The sequence below is a fragment of the Danio aesculapii genome, chromosome 20 (assembly GCF_903798145.1).
Source record: "Danio aesculapii chromosome 20, fDanAes4.1, whole genome shotgun sequence".
NCBI classification, from domain to species: domain Eukaryota; kingdom Metazoa; phylum Chordata; class Actinopteri; order Cypriniformes; family Danionidae; genus Danio; species Danio aesculapii.
The window spans coordinates 20813726-20832587 of NC_079454.1; the positions used below are offsets into that span (position 1 = coordinate 20813726).

The 18862-nt window shown below is 35.9% G+C and overlaps 1 protein-coding gene across 2 annotated transcripts in view; it reads right to left on the reverse strand.

Moving 5' to 3' along the window:
- Window positions 1-396: 396 nt before the first annotated feature.
- ptk2bb (protein tyrosine kinase 2 beta, b) overlaps window positions 397-18862 on the reverse strand; it is a 37249-nt gene continuing 18783 nt past the window's right edge. For both annotated transcript variants that reach the window (XM_056480831.1, XM_056480832.1), the window contains exons 19-31: window positions 16762-16862; window positions 16470-16559; window positions 14004-14208; window positions 10800-10908; window positions 10643-10702; window positions 8931-9053; window positions 8026-8175; window positions 7899-7934; window positions 6946-6970; window positions 6748-6794; window positions 6493-6627; window positions 3247-3327; window positions 397-3117 (exon numbers count right to left, since the gene is read on the reverse strand). In XM_056480831.1, coding sequence (XP_056336806.1) covers window positions 2881-3117; window positions 3247-3327; window positions 6493-6627; window positions 6748-6794; window positions 6946-6970; window positions 7899-7934; window positions 8026-8175; window positions 8931-9053; window positions 10643-10702; window positions 10800-10908; window positions 14004-14208; window positions 16470-16559; window positions 16762-16862 — 1399 coding nt within the window. In that variant the 3' untranslated portion in view covers window positions 397-2880. The remainder of the gene's footprint in view (window positions 3118-3246; window positions 3328-6492; window positions 6628-6747; window positions 6795-6945; window positions 6971-7898; window positions 7935-8025; window positions 8176-8930; window positions 9054-10642; window positions 10703-10799; window positions 10909-14003; window positions 14209-16469; window positions 16560-16761; window positions 16863-18862) is intronic.

The window sequence follows — 18862 nt, forward strand, 5'->3', positions numbered from 1 at the left end:
TGAAGTGGGACATTTGGACTTGGGCCTATCCTGTTTGAAATGCAGAAACAGACTGCAGACTTCAGAAATGTCTTGGTATTTTAAGTCAATGCAATAGAAGGAAAATAACTAAAATTATATGGTTACGAATATTCTTTAACTTCTCATTTTGATTTTCAGCAGAAAGTCAATCGTACAGGTTCAGAATGACCCAAGGATGAATAAATTAATGAAAAATAAGTGAATGAAGAATGAATGAAAGGAACTGACTTAAAGGAACAAGAGAGTAACCAAATTTTTAATGAAAATAAAGAAAATCCAGTGGTGGATTTACATTTTGACACTAGCTACGTTTCCATCCACCTATTTTTATGCGCATATAGGATATGCGCATAAAAAAACAAAAAATTCGGTTCCTGGAAATGACAAGATGCGCATAAACTATGATGGAAACACTTTTACCGAACAAATTCCAGTATGCACATTAAAAGAGGTCATGTGATTTTGTTATAAAATGCAATGATAAAATGTAAGTGATTGGATAAACCAGCAGGCTGAGCACATTGTAAAACATCTGAACTGTTGTTTTGTTAATTCTAAAATGCCTTAACCATTTCAGTATTAGTGTTATTATATTATTAATGACCTCCAAAATCTCCAAAAAATGTCTGTGCTCAGCGTCTCACGCCTTCAAACGCCATAGCACGTTCACTGTGTGTCTGCCTTCTGAGGTGCAAGCCATTTCTTAAATGAAGAAAAGATTCTCGCAGCTTCTCCTACCACAGCAAATTCCATTTTTACTGTTGATATTTGGCGACAATCACAAAGTGACGATTTTGTTCTCTTTGACTCGTTGGATGCAAATGTTGCTTTATTCGCACGTCTTTTATGCGAAAATCCAGTTCTGCGCATAAAGTTAAGTCGCATTTTTGAATGGAAACATAGCTACTGACACTAGCTATTACTATTGATAATATTCCAATTGATTCACTGAAGGCATGCAGCATGGTCTGTTTTGAGGAGTATTTTAGGTATTTTTCTTAACTTTGCACAAGCCGGGACCCTTGCTGTCTATGCATGAGGGAGCTCTCAGATTTCCCCCAAAATATCTTAATTTGTAGTACAAAGATGAACGAATGTATCAGGGGTTTGGAATGGCATGTGGGTGAGTTATCAACAACAGATGATGAGTTTAAATGCTTAATTCTTTACATGCTTTAACCCTTTAAATGCTTAATTCTTACAAATCACATTACCACATGTCAAATGAATTATGCCAAAATCAGGCTGACAGTCACATTTCTTATAATGTCTTGTGGTGATTTTGAAAGTCAAATTTAGCAGTATGATCATATTGTATTGTAATGCTGTTCGGGATTCTCTCCTAAAGCTTTTGTCTATAGTGCACAAACTTCATTAATAAGACTAAAGAACTTAAATTATTCTGCAAGCTAATTGTTAGCATTTATACGTTTCCTCCCTCAAATCATTATAAATTAAAACGCTTATGATATTTTCCATAAAGCAGTGCATGTTATACACCAGGAATTACACAACCTTAATGTCGATTTCAGACTGCAGGATTTTTAAAGTAGTCATGTCACAGATGTTTTCACACTGCATGACTATCTGGGGTAGCGTTTCATCGCTGCTCTGCTTACACTGCAAGATGGATCGGCAACAGGGTTTGACACTGCATGACTTTAAAATAGAAAGAATCACAGACAACTTTGACTCAGTCTGCAAACTACATCTTACAACCAAACACACGCAAGAAGTGACATAAACATCGCGAGGTTATGTAGTAAATCTTTTGTTATTAACTATATAATGAGAAGAAGCCTTTAGTGGGCTAGAAAATGTGCTTATTCTTTTTACCTGGCTTTTGAAGGGAATTAGCAATTTCTCCTCAACTTTGTTTCTTTTTCGACCCGGTGGTGATATTTGCTCAGATGACACGTCAAACGCACATGGGTGCTCCTGCCAAATTTACACTAGTTTTTTCCTCCATTTCTTGGGTCCAAATAAACTGAAAATGAGCGTTTTTAACTTCTCCCTCATCCTCCCGCTGGCCTGCAGATACCCATACTGGTGGATGCTGCTCTCTCATTGGCTGTAGGTGATCACCGATGTTATATTCAATCAGAACACATTTCACAGATTTGAATCGCCGACAGCTCCAGATATTTAGCATGCCAAATATCTGACGGGTGTCAGCAACTCATCCACAATTCTCTCAGTTCACCTCTTTAATAGTTTATACTGTGTGATTGTTGTTCACGTGAACGAGCACCGATTTACCTGTGATTTCTCAAAAGCTATCGGTGAGCCAAAATCGAGGCTCAAATCATGCAGTCTGAACTCAGCATTATACAGAAATCACACATAAGATCGGTTCCCAAAAAAAAGAGGTTACTTTAAGTGTACCCATAACAACTTGTTTACAAAAACCTACACAGCAATACTTTCTTCCAAAGCACAAACTGTTTTTAATCATTATTTCTTTTTTAAAATTATGTATTTAGCATAAAACAAACAATATAACTGTTCACAGTAATAAAAAAAAGTTTTAGGTTAATCAACTGAAAATTTATGGTTAATGTGACAGTAAGTTAAATGGTTAATTTACCCCAAAATGAAAATTAATAGTAATTAATAACAGATTTTTTTATTTTTGGGTGAACTAACCCTTTAACTCTACTTTCTGGAATACCCCTCAGGTTTACTTGGCTTTCTACATTATAAAAGTTTACATGGAGCACTGAACATGCATCAGTAAAACTATCCTGAATTTCTATTGGCTGTTTCATGCCCCATTCTGGTGTTGGCATTGCCCTAATTCTGCATTACAATCTTATCAAACAGATGAATAAGTTTGTCCTGCACTCATCTCTGAATCAGCTAGTCTGCTGGTGAGTCTGGATCATCAGGCTTGGGTTTGGCCAGGTTAGAGCGCACCCGAGCCTGATCCACAGCATCTAACAGGTTCTTGGCATCCATGGCCAAAGTGTGTGCCGCTGTCAGCATCTGTTTCTTGCACTCCTCCTTCAGCGAGGTGATGGCGTTCTGCTGGGCAAGGCGCATCTTACTGATGAGCTCAGCCATGTCTTTATTTAACAGCTTCTGAGTGCCTTCGATCTGAGAGCAGAGACAAAGGCATGTTGAGTTCACATTTGCACTTATCTGTATTGGAGAAGATTTGACTCGCTCTTAGCACCACTTTGGCAACATCACACTTGGCAAAAAGTCATCAAATCAGATTGATACCTCTGTTCTACAAGAAATGTGCAGAGTTGGTAGTATATCATCCACACTGTTGATCAGATCTCGTAATGAGAGTCCGACAGTCTGCAAAAAAAAAAAAAAAGTTTAATATTCAAAATTCAAATTAACCTGTTACGCAGCAATCACTTTTGGGGATTTACACCTACCTAACATTAAATAGTAACAGTTCCTGACTCCAGTAAGCTACAAACACAAATTAGGTATCTTGGAAAGAAGACACTTTTAGCTTTACTGTGGTAAAAGGGGAAGTTACATGCTCAAAAAAGTTATACAAGCTTTAAAAAGTTATACATTATAAAGTCATGAGGAAAAAAAAAATTGTATTGTGTTCAATATTTGTTTTTCCATATACAAAGGAAAACATTAATGTAATGTCCTATAAAAATATGACTTGAAAGCCAAGTGTTTCATGAGTTTATATATACAATTTGATTAAGATAGAATGCAAAATGAGGTTTCTGTAAAATGTTTTCTGAGACTATATCGGTGTCCTTTTTTTCCTAACCCCCCGGGGCACCTTCTCAAAAATGACCTTCCCTAACTAAAACATTAACAGTTGCTGAACGATTTGCTAGAAAGAAGACACTTTGGGCTTTATTACCATCATCTAGAGTTTTGAATGCTCAAAATGAAAAAATGTTATAGATGCCTAAGTACTGTAAAAAAACTTGCACCGCACTAAACAGTTTGATATTTCATAAAAATACATGAAATTAGTCCTGGAGCAATACAGAAAAGTAATAGGTCAAAAACTACACATCTCCTGAGTATATGTATTGAATTTAATATTTGATATTTTTAAATGAAACATGAAATGTTTTTTATGCCTTAAAAGGATATAGTTCACCCCAAAATAAAAATGTATACATTATTTACTCACCCTCAAATGGTTAAAACTAAATTGCTATATATTTTCTTCAGTTTTATTTTTGAAGAAGCTGAAAACCTGTAAACACCAAACATCCATAAGTAAACTAATATTATGGAAGTCAATGGTTACTGTTTTCCAAGTTTAATTAAAAATATCTTCTTTTGTGTTCAACATAAGAAAGAAACTCAGGTTTTAAACAAGTAAATGGTGAACTATAAGATGGGTGAACTATCCCTTTAACTGAGAACTCTGGTAAAAACCTAGTAAAAACCAAACATTCTATATAAAAATCATAAAGTAAGTTGTTTTAAGATAGTGATAGCTTTTATTTACAGCATGTGATGACTTTTATTTACAGCATGATTTACTTTACAACACCTTGTTGACCTTTTTGTACCTTCTAAGGGTGCATTTACACTAGTGTGTTTTCATTTTATTATAGCATTTTAGAATAAAATGATCCTGCATGATACGTGCTCATTCACGCACACTGAGCATGCATATATTTTGCTGGCATCCATACATGTTTTCTATCTGTCAGCATTTTCAAACTAATCCATCACTTGTTCTCAGGTAACGTGTTTTGGCTGAGCGCAAAGATACGTTGGGTTAATATATTAATTAATGTAACTGCGGACACTGGTTCTGCATATTGACTGATTGCTTGCCTTTATTTCCTATATCGTATAAACTTATTGTACGTTATAATTTATAATGGCCATTATTGATTATTAAAACTTATATTTAATGACGCCTCAACATTTTTGGTGTCTGTTAAGTTGCTAATATAAAAATGAAAATAGGTAGTTCCTTATATCATGTTTTCATTTTATTGTCAAGAAAGTGAAACAGTAGCCAGGGTGATGTGAATGAGGTTATAAAGTACACTGTTCCCTTTGAAGATTTACCCGTGTCCTCGGGAGTTTGTATTTCATATCAAATTTGCGAACTTACGAGGAGAGGATGCAAGACTGAACTTTGTGTAGGCAACGCAATATTGAGGAAAAAGCCCCAACCATGCAAATGTCTGCAGCCCCACCTCTGTTTTCAGATGTCTCTGTTTTCCCCCATCCACAGTGAGATGGAGCAGCAGCATTTTAGAATGAAAACAGCCTCCTCAGCGTTTTTAAAACGCTCCATTTTCGGTGCTCGAAAATTTCAGCATAGTGTGGACAACTTATGCGTTTTAAAACGAAAATGTATAAGTGTAAATGGAGCCTGCGATGATTCGCTCTTTATGACATGGCACATTATTCTGCTGGAAGTAGCCATCAGAAGCCATGGTCAGCAGTAATACTTTGGTAGACTGTGGTGTTGATACGATGTTCAATTGATACTAATGGGCCCAAAGTGTGCAAAGAATATATCCCCCACACCATTACACCACCAGCCTGAACTGTTGATACAAGGCAAGATGGATCCATGCTTTCATGTTGTTGACGCCAAATTCCGACCCTACCATCCGAATGTTGCAGCAGAAATCAAAATTCATCAGACCAGGCAATGTTTTTCCAATATTCTGTGGTGCAATTTTGGTGAGCCTGTGTCAATTGTAGCCTCAGTTTCCTGTTCTTAGTTGACAGAAGTGGCACCTGGTGTGGTCTTCTGCTGTTGTAGCCCATCCGTCTCAAGGTTGGACGTGTTGTGCGTTCACAGATGCTCTTCTGCACAAGGTTGTAACGAGTGCTTATTTGAGTTACTGTTGTCTTTCTATCAGCTCGAACCAGTCTAGCCATTCTCCTCTGAGCTCTGGCATCAACAAGACATTTGCACCCACAGAACTGCCGCTCACTGGATGTTTTTTCTTTGTTCGACCATTCTCTGTAAACCCTAGAGATGGTTGCTTGTGAAAATGCAGTAGATCAGCAGAAATACTTAGACCAGCCTAACTGGCACCAACAACCATGCCACATTCAAAGTCACTTAAATCATCTTTCTTCCCCATTCTGATGCTGTTTGAACTGCAGCAGACCGTCTTGACCATGTCTACATGCCTAAATGCATTGAGTTGCTGCCATGTGATAGGCTGATATATGTTAATGAGCAGTTGGACAGGTGTACCTAATAAAGTGGCCGGTGAGTGTATCTTCCTGTCAAATGAAGAAATATTTGATGGGAAGTTTATGATAATTAGATAAAGCCTCAACCTCCATATTACAGTGACTGAGAGAGCACAAATGCACTGCATGCAACACTTTTTATTGTTGGTGTTCTTAGCTTTTGACTTGCATTTTACAAGTCATCCGTTTACAATTTCAGCTAAAAAAATCTTCAATGCTGTAACTGAAGTAAAAAGTCAACTACAACTTTGATGACCTGAGGGTGAGTAAATAAAAATGAAATTATCAGATTGTCACCTTGACAGGAGAAATGTATTCAGTAGATGACAGTGTGTTAATGTCGTTTTTCAGCTGCACCACCACTTTGACCACGTCCATGACACATTGGTACACGGTGTCCTCTGAACGGTCCAGTTCAGCTGTAGGTGCAGGCTGACAGAGACCCAACAGACACAAAACATCATGGATCTTATCATTGTGAAGACAAATATATTTATTTACATATCAAACATGTATACTGTACATAAGAGCATGGGCAAATTGAGTCCTAACCTGCACTGCAATTCTGGGTGGTTTCGAAGGAGGATGATGGAGTTCAGCTTTGAGCGAATGCAGGAAAAAACAGTATGGAAGTTAAAACATTAATCCAACACTATAATTATATTTTTGTTCTCATTAAATACAGTATATGATATATTCATAGAATTTAAAATCAAATAAATAATAGTTTGTCGAATACAAAGGACTCACCATAGCTGAGTGGTGGTTCAGGTGGCTGGGGAAAAATATATATACATATAAAATTAATATATAAAATTATATAAATATATATATATATATATATATATATATATATATATATATATATATATATATATATATATATATATATATATATATATATATATATATATAAAAACTATTAGGACCCATGTAAAATTTTAATACTTTTACAAATTTTCAATGAGTGCTGTTTAACAGACTTTTTTTCAATACATTTTAAACAATAGTTTTAATAGTTATTTTTAATAACTAATTTCTTTGCATCAATGACAGTACATAATATTTTACTGGTTATTTTACAATACACTAGAATTAAGCTTAAAGTGCAATTTAAAGGCTTAACTCAGTTAATTATAGGCAATGGACAACAGTGGATTGTTCTGTAGCCAATTTGAAAAAAAAAAAAACTTGGGGATAATAATTTTGACATTAAAAATTATATTTAATAAAATTAAAAACTGTTTTTATTTCAGCCAAACTAAACAAAAAAAAAAAAAAGATTTTCTACAGAAGGACAAATAATATTAAATACTGTGAAAATGTCCTTGCTCTGTTAAACACCACGTGGGAAATATTTGAAAAAGATAAAAAATTTACAAGAGGTCAATAATTTTGCCTTCACCTCTAGTATTCTATGATTACATTTTACATTAGATCTATAAACCGATAAAACAGAATGAAGAAATCAGAAGTGCCGTCTAAAATCTTCTTCCAAAATGAGCATTTTTTCTCAGCCTCCTTCGTTTATGTTCAGTTATTTCATTTTATAAGCAATGAAAAGAACCAATTATTTGCAATAATTGTGAAATTACTGAAGTTACACACCGGACAGAGACCAAAAAAAGCTAATTTTTTAGTAGATGTTTTTGTATCTGAACTTTTGTAATATGTAATATGAACTTTAAGAAAAAAGAACACACCTCAGGAACTTTAGTGCCTTCATGAACCATTGGGTCCTGAAAAAGAATAGCAAGTATTCAATTTGTTTTATGAAAATATTTCAATACACAAACGGAACAAATATGGCAAATAGGGTATAATCCTTACTAGAAGTTTCTCTTCCTTCTTTAACCATTTGGTGTCCTCCTCCATTTGCTCTTTCTGCATCTTCAGTGTGTCCTGTAATCGATCCTTCTCCATCTGCCACAGCCGCTGTGCATCTTCTTTACTGGACGGCCCAAAGCTGAAGTCTCCCTCCTACACCAGATACACATATACACACCCAAACAGAAAAGTTCACACTTTGCTGATGATTGATTATAAAGCTTTTTTGGCATGCTGTCCCAGGGGAGAGCCTGAGCTCATAAGACCCCCGAGCCCAGGGCTTCCTCCAATTTGAAGTTCAGTAGCTCAGGTAGATCTCGACGTAGAACTTCCCTGCTGAAGTAGCTAATGAACAGATAGTGATTGCTCTTAAGAGATAACTACTTACTCGGTGCATGTCTATGGTGCCGAATTGGATTAATCAATTAACTTAAGTTGCATGTTTTTGGACGGTGGGAGGAAACCGGGGAACCTGGGGGAAACCCATGTGAGCATGGGGAGAACGTGTAAACTCCACATAGAAACGTCGGCTGGCTTGGTAAGGACTAGAACCAGTGATGTTCTTGCTGTGAGGCAACAGTTCTAAGCACTGTGCCACCGTGTCACCCATCTAGGAAAGGAGGAGGAGGAGGGGTGGAAGGGGGATTCTTCAAAACAAAGATTGGTGTCATATGGAACTTAGGGTATTTATAGTGGCTTAGGAATCGTCTAATTGATGAATCATAAATTGAATAAAGCAGGACCTGCCGCAAGCAATCAGCACGTGATCCTCTCGAAGTTACTTTATAAAAAAACTTCACTTAAAAATAGGGAAATTGTTGAAAAAAGTCTAATTATTTAACTTGTATTAAAATAAAACAAAGAAAAAATAAAGAAAACTGAAAATAGCAATCAAGGCAAAATTTTACCCCAAGACTAAGCCGCCTATTTGGAGTCTTCGGGATGGACAGGAGGTTAGTTGAGTCCACAGGTGACTGATAATCACACGGACTGGCCAGATCTGGTGAACTTGCACATAAAGCCTCATTAAGCTGGTGAAAAGAGAAGAAGATGCACATTAATATGAAAATATCTTATGTTTATTTAGCTATTGAATCTTTACTCAAAAAAACAACAACAACCATTATACAAAATGTAGAAAAGTGCACTGAAAGGTAATTACATGCTTAATAATAATAATGTTTAATTTAATAGCAATAAACAAATCATTTATTTATATACAAATAATGTTTAAGGCATATTTATGTAACACGGGGAGTGACAGAGACAACTGAGGTTTAGAATCCACGTGCAGGTTTATTCAAAGTCAGGGAGGCATTGGTCAACACAGGTGCAAACAGATGTATAAAGGCAGTCCAGAATCGTAGTCAAACACAGGCAAGAGGTCGGTAGACAGGCGGCAGACAAGGAGAAAGGGAAACCAGGCAAAGATCAAAAACACGGAGGAACAAGACTAAGGGAACTGCGTTGTAATGTCACTTTACAGAAAACAAGACTCGGCAATGGAAATGAGAGTGTGTGCAGCTTAAGTAGTGTCTGTAATCAGTCTTTGACAATGCTCAGGTGGTGCGAGTGTAATCAGTAGAGACTTGGAGCAGGTGTGAGTATGTTTGTGGCACGACTGAATATGTAGTCCATTAATGGAGGAATTGTAGTCCATGTGTGTTTGTGTGTGAGACCCAGCGATCTGGGAGTTATGATCGCTGATGATCGTGACAATTTAAAACATTTCATGACATTAATAGATTTTTCTAATTTAGTATGATCACTATTTATTTGATATATTTTAATAAATGCAGATTAGTATACATACTGCATGTTTTTTTAATCCAAATATATATATATATATATATATATATATATATATATATATATATATATATATATATATATATATATATATATATATATATATTATGCTGAATGATGATGCTAAATGAACAAGATTTCAAGAGTTTGACGTTTTACTTTCACAAATGTTATTTAAATCCTTTGCTTGAATTGAAAATGCAGTCTATGCATACAGAAACACTTTTATAAATGCAATTTTATGCAGACAATAAAATATTGTCGATGACCCATATGTAATATTTAATAAACAAAAAAATACTATTAAATGAATAATTATATGCTATATTAGTGATAATTTGCATGCATTTACATATATTGAATAACACTTTGGTGCTTAGTATTCCAAATGTAACAACAGATGTTATGATACCTTTATATAATATTTATTTTCCAATAAATCCAGAGAAATGTAGAAATTTCAAGCGGTTTCTTGTTTTTTTTCCATACAGGGTGTGTAATATATAATTTATTACTAATGTGCCCTTTCATTCCTTACTTAAAATAATTTGGCCTCCCTCTAATAATAACAATCTTCTCTTCTCTGATGACATTAACTGGCAAGAGGGTGGAACAACCTGTTTCTAACTTGAAATCAGCAAAGATATAGCAAACCACAACCATCCAATCAATTCCTGATGAACAAAATAAAGCTCTGCCTTTTCCTTATTTCAGATAGCATTTCACTCAGATTTGCATCATAAAACACTTTTGTGAAAAGACTTTTGCAACTTCAATTTCTTGCTGACTTAAAATAAAATGAATACACTACCTGAAGATGCAGGCCGACTCCGAGGGTATTTCCAAAGCGAGTAGTGTTGACTCTGGAGGGCTGGAAGAGTAAAAAAACACACTGCTTGTTAAGAGGAACCTGAATCCGCAACTGAGTGCTAAGAGCAAACAAACGGCATATGAAGGCTGACTGCTACCTTTGGTGGAGGTTCACTAATGTTAATCTTGGGCTCCAGGGTCCGGATGTTACGAGCCTTGTCTCGCTCTCTCTCACCCTCCAACTCCTTCTCCATTTGGTGAACATCACTGTTAACAAGGGTCAGTAAATGAATGTCAAAACCAGGGCTTGACATTAACCTTTTTGATCACCAGCCACTGTGGCTAGTAGTTTTACAACGTTACTAGCCACCTGGCAGTTTCACTAGCCACAGTTTAGTAAATTTATTTTCTATGCATAAATTTGACTCTTCAGTTCTTGATTTAAATTATGTGTTTTGTCCACGTGCCTCCTCATTCATTTTACTTTTTTGTATGTTGTTGTGACCTTGCTCAATGAGGATGAGCAAATGTGTTGGGGTTTCATAGTATTGCATTGCAATTAGTTTTATTTCACATGACATTTTAGGACTCAACAATAAGGATTCACCAATTTTCTCTCTAGCCACACCAAACTAATTATTTTCTTGCCAAAATTTTTAAATAATGTGTCAAAACAAGCAAATTATAGCAGTATACACTTTTTATTCAACAAAAATGTTCTTAAAAAACAGTTGACATTTAAAAATGCATCTAAAACTATACACAGTAGTCTGTCCTGGCTGAAGGTCCCAGATCACCAGTTAACTATACATAAATGGAGAGTTTATGTATAGTTAAACAGTGTTATTGTAAAGGACAATAATTAAACCATATTAATAAAAATAGCTGTAAGAAAGAAAACTTATGTAAAACATTCTGTGTGCGATAGTAAAAGGATGATCAGACGGTTAACGTTATATATCAATTATCTGTTATCAGCATATCAATTATCTGTTCAAAGAATGGTTGAAGTGAAAGCGGTAACCACTGTTGCTTACAAAACATCTCCAGCTCTTTAAAACAGCAGGACTGTGGGTGCACGAGCACAGCTTTTTTCCAGTCTATTTAAAAGAGAACCGATCGCACCCGTTGGGTTTTCAGGCACGGTTGCTTTACACAAGGAAACAGGACACAGGAGCCTTTAAGCAATCGCGCACATCACATCTGCTGTGCGCGCAACACTAAAGCCCTCGTCAGTGAGTAAGGATCGCCTGTCTCACCCTGCGCCTGGTTATCCTCTCATTTATTATTCACCTGCTTTCTTTTGCTCACCCATACAATTATTAGTCGTGTTGTTTCTCAATTCTAACATCGCATTTGCATGCATATTGACAAACAGTCATAAACTAAAACTCTAATCTTTAGTGATGAGCCAGCATTGGCAATTTAACCAATATTTTCAACCAGCCAAAGTGGCTGGTGGGAGCGGCTCTCTAACCTGCCACAGCTGAAATCTACCTGCATTTGGTGAGTGTTAATGTCAAGCCCTGGTCAAAACAATGGTAAAACAAGACTGAAAAATGTCAGTGTCCGTGCAGTGTTTTAATCAGTAAAATTCAAAGACAGACAATAGCTACGTTTTCATCCACCTATTTTTATGCACATTTTGGATATGCACAAAAAAAAATGGATGATGGAAACGCCAAAATGCCCATAAATTTTGAAAATACGCATAAAAAAAAATATGCGCATAACTGAGTAGGATAAACTTTTTGTTCGATAAGATGTGCATAAACTACAATGGAAACACTTTTACCAAACAAATTCCAGTATGCGCATTAAAAAAGGTCATGGGATTTTGTTATAAGAGATCATGTGGTGATAAAAATGTGTGCAAATGGACAAACCAGCAAGCTGAGCCCATTGTAAATCATCTGAACTGTTGTTTTGGTCATTCTAAAATGCCTTAACCGTTTCAGTATTAGTATTATTATATTATTAATAACCTCCAGGATCAAGAGCGTCCGCATCTAACGCCCTCAAACGCCATAGCGCGTTCACTGCGTGTCAGAATTGCCTTTTGAGGTCCAAGTCATTTATTAGATGAGGAAAAGATTCACGCAGCTTCTCCTATCACAGCAAATTCAGTTTTTACTGTTGATATTTGGCACCAGATAATCAGGAAATGCCGATTTTGTTCGCTTTGACTCGTTGGATGGAAACGCTGCTTTATTCGCATGTCTTTTATGCGATAATCCAGTTTTCCAAGTTATTTTGTATTTTTGGATGGAAACATAGGTAGTAATGGCACTTTGCAGATAACTCTCAAAAATCTGCTTGAAATAAACTGATGCAGTTTTTCCAAATAGAAAAGATCTGATTTAATTTACTTGGCAACCCTTTCTGCATTAAAAAAAAAACTATTTTAAAATTTTATGTACATATTTTCTATAAATATTTTTATTTGTATTTCATTTTAGTTTCCTTTTATTATTTTGTTTAATTTTATTATTTTGTATGTGTTTCTGTTTGTAATGTTGTTTTTGGTGCTAGAATTCTTTAAATTCCATTTAGAGAGTAAAGAAAATAAGAAAAAAAAAAGTAAAAGAAAATTTAAACTAATTTTCATCTCTGTAAACAGACTAGAACAGATTATGTCTTCTTGTCTCTTAAAAAAAATTCTGTCTCTCTGATTGACAAACATCAATAAAAACAGAGTTAAACTAATAAACAGACAGTCGGTTAATGTGTTTACATGCTGGGCGAAATCTGTGTAATGGTAAAAATTTGTGATCAATGTATGATTAGGCCAATGGGGTATATGCACAAAGACTTTTAATTTCAGTCAGCCAGCCCCAAGGCTTCCGGTTAATTGTGATCAAATGCAAAAATCAGCATGTGTAAGATCTGATTTCTTTAAAAAAAACAGCAATCTACACTGCCTGGCTGACATACGATATAAAGTGGGTCTCAGAATGCACAAGAAGCACTGAATTAAATTCTATTTTTCCGCACCATGTCTTTAAAATATGGAAATTTTTACCCCTGTACTTACAATGGAATTTCTGTGCTGTTCTGTGTTTAAACGGTCTTTCATCTCTTTATACTTGAAAAACTAAATAGATGCTTAAGTCTATTTAACTGAATGTAATTTAATGACATTACAGCATCGATGCTGTAAAAGGAACCTTATGAAATTGAAAATAGTTACATTGAGCTTTCACCGGAAGTTCATCATTAGCTGAAAAACACTAACTGTGCATAGAACCCATTACTCTGAAGGCAAACAGGTAAAAAACCAAGTGCCTTGTCAGCTTTTAATCAGGTTAAAAGTGCGCATGTAAACCTCGTTGGATTAAAGTCTTCTACTATGGGTCAGAAACCTGATATTGCAGGCTAGTTCAGTGAAGGTGGGTCTCTCGCGCGGGTCGTAGCTCCAGCAGCGGGTCATGAGTGAGTACAGGGCAGGAGGGCACTGCTCAGGTTTGGGCAGCCTGTTGCCCTGTTCCAGCTGGTTTATCACATCACGGTTGTCCAGCCAGTGGAACGGCTGTTTACCTCGATTCATAATCTCCCAAACACACACAGCTGGATGACAGAAAAACAAAAAAGGATCAAATGAGCATTGGGGGAATGACAAACGTGTATTATTCTGTGTGTAAAGTATAAATATGTGTACAGATTTGATCTAATAGTGTTCAAATCATCTGTACACACTTTTATTTGTGCACCATTGAATCATTCAGTTAATAAAGCTAACTGTGCACAATTTCAAGATCGTTTGTGATATATATACACATATCAAATCTGGAAGACAGGTGTATTTGTGTGTTTATTTGTTTGTTATTGTTGTGCAAGAAGTTTAATAGATCGCTAATATACATCCAAACATCGAAGTCTTGGCTAAAATAAGACTAAATTTGGGCTGTTAGTGAACATCTTATAGATGTTTAATAATAGCTCAAAGTTAGTCTAGTCATCAAATATGGAATGAATGATGTTTACATAAGTCAAGTCTGTCTAATCTGTCTATCTGATGACTAGTCAAGCTTTGGGCTATTCTTAGACATCCATTATATTTTCGATGACAGCCCAAATTTAGCCTTGTTTTAGCTACAGTAAAACATACTGTACAGTATATGTTTAGGTAGACACATTTGTAAATACAAATTATCTTCGATCAAATGTACAATAATTTCAGCACAAATGTAATTTATATACACCAATTTATATCTATACTTTGTATAAGTGAGGTCCATGTATAGAAAAAAATAACAGGATTCTGTAAAGTTTACGAAAAGTTCAGGAAAAGCAAATGTTAACATTCTCTCAGAATGAAACTAGATTTATGATGTGAGACTTTTCGAACCACAGTATGTAAACAAGCTTCCAGAATGCTCTGTGTATTGAACATGTCAAAGCATTACCCTACATCACAGTTGTCAAATTCAGTTCCTGGAGGGTCACAGCTCTGCACAGTTTAACTTTAGCCCTAATTAAACACACCTAATCCAACTTATTGAGTCCTTCAGGCTTGTTTTAAACTTCCAGGTTAGTGTGTTGAAGTAGGGTTAGAACTAAACGATGCAGGTCTGCGGCCCTCCAGAAACTGAGTTTGACACCCCTGCCCTACATTAAAGGTGCGGTCATGCTGTACTTTTCTCTCCATAGTCTTCCATTTATCCGCATGCAAATCAGACCGGAAACGCAAGCTCGTGCGACAAGTTTCGCAGTTCATGTTGCAAAGTACAAGCTTGGTGAACTCTGACCTGCGAAATCGCATCACTTGACTGTGTGAGACCAACCAAGGATCAAAACATGGCCTCTCTGGACAGAAATTTAAAATATGGACCATTTTTATTTTCTGTCTAATCATATTGTTTAATCACCCTTTTTCGCAGTGCCATACTACAGAATTTCACATGGAAAAATTCTAGTGTGACCGCAGCTTAACTGTTTTTTAAAAATGCTTGAGTCCGTTTTTTTTATATTTTATAAATTCATATTTTTGCCAAATATGCAAAAGATTGATTGGACATTCATTTCAGAACAATAAAAAAAGCTACTGAGAAAAAAGCAAAGCCAAAAGTTGTGCTGTCTGTGGTGACCCCTGATAAATCAGGAACTAAGCCGAAGGAAAACTAATAAAGTCGTATTGTCTGTGCTGGGATCGTCTTTAGTGCACTTTCTCCTCACTTCAGTACTGATGATGAAGAATCCACACTCTTACGCTAAGCCATCTATCAGTGAGAAAGCTCATGATTCAGAGAACATGACAGATGAGCTCCAGAAACAGACTGCTTTCTGTTCGTCTAATTATGTGTAATGTGAAGGGCTCAACTAATAAAAGAATAACCTGTTGATTTGTCAAGATAAGATGTTAGTTTATTTTTAAAAAATATTACAGTTTTGCCTATATCAGAATGTTTCGTGAACAGTTTTACTATAGCATTGATTTAAAATGTACTGGCAAACTGTGAAAAGTCATGAAGAAAATGAAAGTCAGTTATCGTATGATAATTTGTATAAATTAAGTTTAATAATGGCCCTGGAGCAATGAATAATGTTTGTAAGCAGAGCATGCCAAAACAGGAAATTGGATTCATAAAAATGAATTATGTGCCCACCGAGAACTTTATGATGACTAATAAAGAGCCATGGAGGCAATTTTAGAAATAATGGCTTCTAAACACCCTTCAGACTTAAAGTATGACTATATATACTAAAAATGCCTACGTTTGTCAGCCAAACAAGTGAATGTCATTCTAAAATGGTTATAATTTTATTGGTACAATGATCATGTTTTCAAATTTGAGGATTTTCAGTTTTTTTTGAGGAGTTTCACTTACCAAACATCCACACATCACTTGCCGCAGTGAAGCGTCTGAAGTTAATGGATTCAGGAGCCATCCATTTGATTGGTAAACGAGTAACAGATGCTGCAGACAAAATGCAAGATAATGAGAAAATTCAATGCTTGCTGAACAAAAAATAAACACAACAAAGAACACTTTAGAAGATTTATATAACGTGTTGTTAGTGGAGATTAGGTTGTTGTAATTTTAAAAGGGGTTAAGAGATCAATCTTAAAATGATATGTTTTCATAAGCATTCTGAGTGTGTAAAAACAGCTGAGGTAACCTTTGTAATATTCTTCATCCTCAATGTATCTGGAAAGACCGAAGTCACCCAGCTTCACACACTCCGGTGTGGCAACAAGCACATTTCGTACAGCGATGTCTCTGTCAAAAGAATCACACAAAACAAATATGAAAACAACCAACATGGACCATCCAAAAATATATGAATTTGTTTGTAATTCAGCTGCCAGGCCATCTAAGATGTAAAAACATTGATGATTTTTAGCTTAAACTATAGACCTTGATCATTCATTTATAGTATTATACACTCACCGGCCACTTTATTAGGTACACCTTACTAATACCGGGTTGGACGCCCCTTTTGCCTTCAGAATTGCCTTAATAATTCGTGGCAGAGATTCAACAGGGTACTGGAAATATTTCTCAGAGAGTTTGGTACATATTGACAAGATAGCATCACGCAGTTGATGTCGATTTGTTGGCTGCACATGTATGATGCGAATCTCTCATTCCACCACATCCCAAAGGTGCTCTATTGGATTGAGTTCTGGTGACTGTGTAGGCCAATTCAGTACAGTGAACTCATTGTCATGTTCAAGAAACCAGTCTGAGATGATTCACGTTTTATGACATGGTGCAGTACCCAGTAGAGCACATTGTGCACATTGTGGCCATAAAGGGATGGACAAAAAGGGATGGACATGGTCAGCAGCAATGCTCAGGTTGGCTGTGGCGTTGACACAATGCTCAATTGGTACTAATGGGCACAAAGTGTGCCAAAAAAATATCCCCCACACCATTACACCACCACCAGCTGAACCATTGATACAAGGCAGGATAGCATGCTTTCATGTTGTTGATGTCAAGTTCTAACCCTACCATCCAAATGTCACAGCAGAAATTAAGACTCATCAGACCAGGCAACATTTTTCCAATCTTCTATTGTCTAATTTTGGTGAGCCTGTGTGAATTCTGTGTGAACAGCAGTGGCACCCAATGTGGTCTTCTGCTGCTGTAGCCCATCCGCCTCAAGGTTGGACGTGTTGTGCGTTCAGAGATGCTCTTCTGCATACCTTGTTTGTAACGAGTGGTTTTTTGAGTTACTGTTGCCTTTCTATTAGCTGGAACCAGTCTGGCCATTCTCCTCTGACCTCTGGCATCAACAAGGCATTTGCACCCACAAAATTGCCGCTCACTGGATATTTTCTTTTTTCGGACCAATCTCTGTAAACTATAGATATGGTTGTGTGTGAAAATACCAGTAGATCAGCAGTTTCTGAAATGCTCAGATCAGCCTGTCTGGCTTCAACAACCATGCCACTTTCAAAGTCACTTTAATCACCTTTAAATCACCTTTCTTCTCCATTCTGATGCTCGGTTTGAACTGCAACAGATCGTCTCGACCAAGTCTACATGCCTAAATGCATTGAGCTGCTGCCAAGTGATTGGCTGATTAGAAATTTGCATTAACAAGCTGTTTGCCTGAGGCTGTATTAATGGTAAATTAGGTTCAATTTCTTGGAAAAAATAATAGTTTTGCTTCATTAGACCCTGATATATCAGCAGGAACCATAAGTATGTTTAGTTTTGTTTGTGGATGTTTGTTTTTACTCTCAAAATGCTGGTAACTGTTGACTTGCATTTTATGAATCACTGCGGTCCACTGTTTCAGCTAAAATCATCTCTTATATTCTCCTGGAGAAAAACATTCACCAAACAAACAAAGAGAACCACACTAATAAAAAGAGTATATATCAGTTGAAGTCAAAATTATTAGCTCCCCTGAATTATCAGCCCCCCTGTTTATTTTTTCCCCAATTTCTGTTTAACGAAGAGAAGATTTTGTCAACACATTTCTAAACATAATAGGTTTAATAACTCATTTCTAATAACTGATTTATTTTCTCTTTGCCATGATGACAGTAAATAATATTTGACTGGATATTTTTCAAGACATTCTATACAGCTTAAAGTGACATTTAAAGGCTTAACTAGGTTAATTAGGTTAACTTGGCAGGTTAGGGTAATTAGGCAAGTTATTGTATAACAATGTTTTGTTCTGTAGACTATCAAAAAAATAGCTTAAAAGGGCTAATAATTTAGTCCCTATAACTGTTTTAAAAAAATTAAAAACCTTTTTA